The 5,616-nt window shown below is 43.0% G+C and overlaps 1 protein-coding gene across 4 annotated transcripts; it reads right to left on the reverse strand.

The window, feature by feature from the left end:
* Nucleotides 1–561: 561 nt before the first annotated feature.
* Nucleotides 562–2,747, reverse strand: LOC112078275 (caspase-2-like). 4 transcript variants are annotated; one of them, XM_024144566.2, is made up of 5 exons: nucleotides 2,667–2,708; nucleotides 2,119–2,162; nucleotides 1,808–1,964; nucleotides 1,214–1,375; nucleotides 562–1,088 (listed from the first exon to the last, which is right to left on the reverse strand). In XM_024144566.2, exons 3-5 carry the CDS (start codon nucleotides 1,958–1,960, stop codon nucleotides 909–911), a joined length of 495 nt encoding a protein of 164 aa, XP_024000334.1. In that variant the 5' UTR covers nucleotides 1,961–1,964; nucleotides 2,119–2,162; nucleotides 2,667–2,708; the 3' UTR covers nucleotides 562–908. The 4 variants fall into 4 exon arrangements, with proteins under 4 accessions (XP_024000334.1, XP_024000335.1, XP_024000333.1 ...); XM_024144567.2 differs by lacking the exon at nucleotides 2,119–2,162 and having other exon boundaries at nucleotides 1,808–1,961; nucleotides 2,667–2,747; XM_024144565.2 differs by lacking the exon at nucleotides 2,119–2,162 and having other exon boundaries at nucleotides 2,667–2,745.
* Nucleotides 2,748–5,616: the final 2,869 nt, after the last annotated feature.

Genomic DNA, 5,616 nt, shown 5'->3' on the forward strand with positions numbered 1-5,616 from the left:
AAAACAGCCTATCACTCTAATATTGTTGCTTTAAATCAGTGAACACACTCTCTCTCTATCAACTCCATTCAAATTGCATCCAAAATAGATAATCCTGTTCTAAATTGAGATATAGATGTTCTAGCCTACCTCTTTCAGGTAATACATTATTAGCCTTATATTTAGGTAATTAATGATGGGTAATGCATAATAAGCATCTAACTTATAGCCTGTGTCTCTTGCGCATTATGCAAGTGCCTGTGCTCCGCTGGCCACGCCTTACAAAAACGCTACTTAGCTCTGAGTCCCATGCAGGAAAAGCTAGACAATCTTTTTAGCATTTCTTAAACCAATAGACTATTCGAAGAGGGACGCAATATATTTTTGGCTAAATGATAAATAAAGCCAACAGAACTAGTTTGAAAGAACAGTGAATGCGTGCAARGGTGGCAGACTATTGCAGTTATAAATTCAGACCCATAATCATTCAATCTTCATGTTCTCTTCCGCTTTATCATGGTTTGAACGATGTGCATAATTCCAGTCTATATAATACAGTATAATACAATACAGTAATACAGTTCACACTCAAAAAGATTAGCCTACTGGAGCTTGTTTCATTTATTTACCCAAGAAAGCATTTAGCTAGCTACATCTATGGGGTTTTATGCTTCTCTGTCGTGCATAATGTGCAGTAGCCTATATCCTATAGATAATGGGCTTTGGGCTCATTAAATGTCTTTAATGTAGGGCTCGTAAAATGTATCAGACTCAGGTAGCATTAGGTTTGAACGTTTTTCATTACATATGCTTTATAATGTTTTTGAATGACACTTCCAGTTTTGAAGGGAAATACAGGGTTACTTGGGAGAAAAGTTGTTTTATTCTTGGGATGGAACATTTGTAAAATACCAGGAAAATATTCTAACTTAGTCTGTAGCTTGGGTTAGGTGTTGGTTAGAGCTCACCTCTTTCTCTTCATCCCTCTCTTCCTCACTGTCTTTGACTGGGGTCTTTGTGAATGGGGCGTAGCGGTCTGAAGCTTGGATTGGGTATGTTGTGGAAATCACCTCCTCAGCCCTGTCTTTCGCCTTAGCTGTCTGGGGACACTGTGTATAGGGCACAGTTTGAGGCTTAGGTTGGTTGTGGCGCTCACCCCTCTCCCTTRCTATCTTTGTCCTTCTGCTCGTCTGTCTGGATCAACGTCTGATTATTGTGTTGTGTGCCCACTCACCTGTCTCTCTCCGTCCCTCTCTGGTGACTCTGTGAGCAGGGCACATAGGTGCTGCTGCTCTGTGTCTCTCAGTGCTGAGCAGAAGCTGCTGAAGGCTCTGGGACCACGCTTGGGAAGCAGGGACAGCAGACGCCAGCTCCGCTTGTGGGAGGTCGGCTCCACCTGGGGAAAAACGGATATCAACACAGATTACAAAAAATAGAAAGTGAAAGACATGGTAATCTACACCAGGGTTTCTGAAACTCGGTCCTCGGCCCCCCCGTGCATATTTTGTTTTTTGCCCTAGCACTACACATGATTCAAATAACCAACTCATCATCAAGCTTTGATTTCAATCAGCTGTGTAGTGCTAGGGCAAAACATTTTTAAACATGCACACAGGGGGCAAGGACAAGTTTCAAGGACCGAYTTTGGGAAACCCTGATKTAAACTAACATTCACATTTGATTACATGATTGAAGTTAATGAAATAAATCAACAATAAGACATTTGGGCCATGATTGCATCCATTTTTTGGACGTTGATAGTGTCATAAATCACCTGACCTGGTAGTAGTATCGAACGACACAATTTAACATGGTGAACTCAACATACCAGGATGCTTTCTGCCATGCTGTCGGTAAGAATGTCGTCTGTCTGCAGCYYCTGAATGAACAGCTCGTCCACCACCATCTCTTTGCAGAGAGTCACAGAGCATTTCCGAAGCCCCCTTCTGTCTCGTTCCAGCATACCGCATTCCCCCAACATTCTGCTACGAGACAAGACACAGGAAAACGCTTCACTTACTGTCAACTTCCATTCTTCTTGTAAAACCGTGGAGCGGTATATAGGCCTAGCTTCTCAACAACAACCTATTAACGTTACTCATTGGCATTGTATCTAGCTATTATAATAGCTCAACTTACCTTGTTTTCTAAATCGGAGTGGTAAGGATGCTGAATGTGTCTTTCTGTAAGACAACTAACATTATACTAGCTAGCTATAGTAGCTGTCTGGATGAATACGAGAAAGTAATTGGTAGTTATCTCCTATTCTTTCCAAAGTCTGGTAACACTTAGCAGCAGATAACGTTACTTACAATGGCTGTTAGGTAGCCAGCTGTCTCCAGCTAACGCGTTAGCTAGCTAAAAATTAATGTGTGAAGATAAAGTTGACATCACTTTGACACCAAAACAATACTAAATTGTAAGCAAATGTCAGTCAGTATAGTTGCATTTCAGAAAACAATGTACATTTAACTTTAGATATGCAAATAACTAACGTTAGCCAGTCAGGTTCGGTTAACACATTGTTACATCGGCATGCTAACGATGGGATGTTATTTTTTTTCGAGGATTTCAAACATTCAGAACACTTTCAATGCGTTCATCTGCTCCCAAACCACATGTCCTTAAAAATAGATTTAACTAACTGTATTTGAAGTTATTTCGCACAATTTAACAACACAACGTACCCTACTAAAACAACTTCCGCGCCTCTGCAATGTYTGGTAGTGGTCTAAATTCATTGTGTTGAATTACAGCCAATGCAGTTCGGAGAATTTGGATTGACGTTTTTCTGGGCGAATACAAGTCAGCTTTCCCATGGCGAGGGCGTGGTTGGAAAGATATTGAACAAAGGAAGTTTGAATTTGTATCTGTTGTTACAGTAAAWAATCAACCAATTGTAAAGAAGATCATGGAAGACTAACATAAACAGCTATCTAATGTTTAGACGAAGTAGAGGATGGCATGTCATTTGTAGGAAATAAGAGAGTGGGATTCAGGAATGAACTGGAAACAGCTCACATCTGTCCACAAGGAATTTTTGATTGTGAGAAATCTATGTTTGCCCAAATACTGTTGATTGATGTGAGAAATGATACTTAAAATGGCACGACATAATTGACCTTATTGCGCAAATGGAGCCAAATATGTTGTATTTATAGATACACTATGAACATATGTAACGGATGTGAAATGGCTAGCTAGTTAGCGGTGGTGCGAGCTAGCAGCCTTTCATGTCACTTGCTCTGAAACCTAGAAGTAGTGACAATGTAACAGTATAACTTTAGACCGTCCCCTCGCCCCGACACGGGCGCGAACCAGGGACCTTCTGCACACATCAACAACGGTCGCCCACGAAGCATCGTTACCCATCGCTCCACAAAGGCCGCGGACCCTTGCAGAGCAGGGGAACCACTACTTTCTAGGTTTCAGAGCAAGTGACGTTACTGACTGAAAGGCTGCTAGCTGCACACCGCCGTAACTAGCCTAGCCATTTTCACATCCGTTACACTCACCCCCCTTTGACCTCCTCCTTTTCCGCAGCAACCAGTGATCGGGTCAACGGCAATCCAATTGTAACAGTAGCCTTCCGCCCCTCGACCGCGGGCGCGGAACCAGGGACTTTCTGCAACACATCAACAACGGTCCCCCACTGGAGCATCGTTACCTCACGCTCCACAAAGCGCGTGCCCCTTGTCAGAGGAGGGGAGACCACTACTTCTATGGTTTCAGAGCAAGTGCGTTACCGGACTGAAAGGCTGCTAGCTCGGCACCACCGCCGCTAACATAGCTAGCCATTTCACATCCGTTACAGATCACCCCCCTTTCGACCTCCTCCTTTCCGCAGCAACCAGTGATCCGGGTCACGGCATCCAATGTAACAGTATAACTTTTAGACCGTCCCTCGACACGGGCGCGAACCAGGGACCTTCTGCACACATCAACACGGTCGCCCACGAAGCATGTTACCCATCGCTCCACAAAGGCCGCGGCCCTGCAGAGCAAGGGGAACCACTACTTCTAGGTTTGAGCAAGTGACGTAACCGGACTGAAAAGGCTGCCTAGCTCGCACCACCGCTAACTAGCTAGCCATTTCACATCCGTTTACACCATACAGTGCATCGGAAAGTATTCAGACCCCTTGTTTACCATTACAGCCTTATTTCTAAAATGATTAAATAAATTTTTTCCTCATCGATCTACAACACAAACCTCAACAATGACAACAGCAGTAAACAGGTTTTGAAAAAAAAGGTTTGTTACACAGTTTATTTACATAAGGATTCAGACCCTTTGCTATGAGACTTCGAAATGTGAAGGCTCGGTGTTTCGACAATTTGATTGGAGTCCACCTGTGGGTAAATTCAATTGATTGGAACATTGATTTGAAACGGCACACCACCGTCTATAAAATCCACAGTTGACAGTGCATGTCAGAGCAAAAACCCAGCCATGAGGTCGAAAGATTGTCGGTAGAGCTTTCCGAGACAGGATGGTCGAGCCACAGTATGGGGAAGGGTACAAAAAATTCTGCAGGCATTGCAAGGTCCCCTGTAATGATGTACCTGAGAGTCGGGAAGCAGAGGTCAGGGAGTGAATACATTTAATTAATAAATGAACAAAACAAGAAACACAAACAGCGCACCGACATCAAACAGCAACAATGACGACTAGGGAAGAAACAAAAGGGAGTCACATATAAAGGGCAGGTAATCAAAGAGGTGATGGAGTCCAGTTGAGTGTCATTATGCGTGTAATGCTGGTGACAGGTGTGCACCCTAATGAGCAGCCTGGTGACCTAGAGGCCGGAGAGGGATTACACATGACAGTACCCCCTCCCCAACGCGTGGCACCATCTGCAGGACGCTGACCAAGATGACGATCCCGGGGATCAGGAGRGGACCGGTCACCTCTGCATGTCACATCATGAAAATAGCTGTGAGATCCTTGAGAGGATCTGCAGATAAGGGGAGAACCTCCCCAAATACAAATGTYCCAAGCTTGTAGCGTCATACGCAATAAGACTCGCGTCTGTAATTACTGCCAAAGGTGCTTCAACAAAGTACTGAGTAAAGGGTCTGAATACTTATGTCAATGTAAAATGTGTAAAAACCTGTTTTTGCTTTGTCATTATGGGGTATTGTGTGTAGATTGATGAGGGAAAATGGAATCAATTTTAGAATAAGGCTGTAACATAACAAAATGTGGAAAAAGTAATGTGGTTTGAATAGGCAATGTACAGTTGAAGTCGGAAGTTTACATACACTTATGTTGGAGTCATTAAAACTTGTTTTTCAACTGCTCCACAAATTTCTTGTTAACAAACTATAGTTTTGGCAAGTCGGTTAGGACATCTACTTTGTGCATGACACAAGTAATTTTTCCAACAATTGTTTACAGACATATTATTTCACTTATAATTCACTGCATCACAATTCCAGTGGGTCAGAAGTTTGCATACACTAAGTTGACTGTGCCTTTAAACAGTTTGGAAAATTCCAGAAAAGGATCTCATGGCTTTAGAAGCTTCTGATAATAATATGATGTGAGTCAATTGGAGGTGTACCTGTGGATGTATTTCAAGGCCTACCTTCAAACTCAGTGCCTCTTTGCTTGACATCACGGGAAAATCTAAAG

Source organism: Salvelinus sp. IW2-2015, unplaced genomic scaffold (assembly GCF_002910315.2).
Source record: "Salvelinus sp. IW2-2015 unplaced genomic scaffold, ASM291031v2 Un_scaffold5483, whole genome shotgun sequence".
Classification (NCBI taxonomy): domain Eukaryota; kingdom Metazoa; phylum Chordata; class Actinopteri; order Salmoniformes; family Salmonidae; genus Salvelinus; species Salvelinus sp. IW2-2015.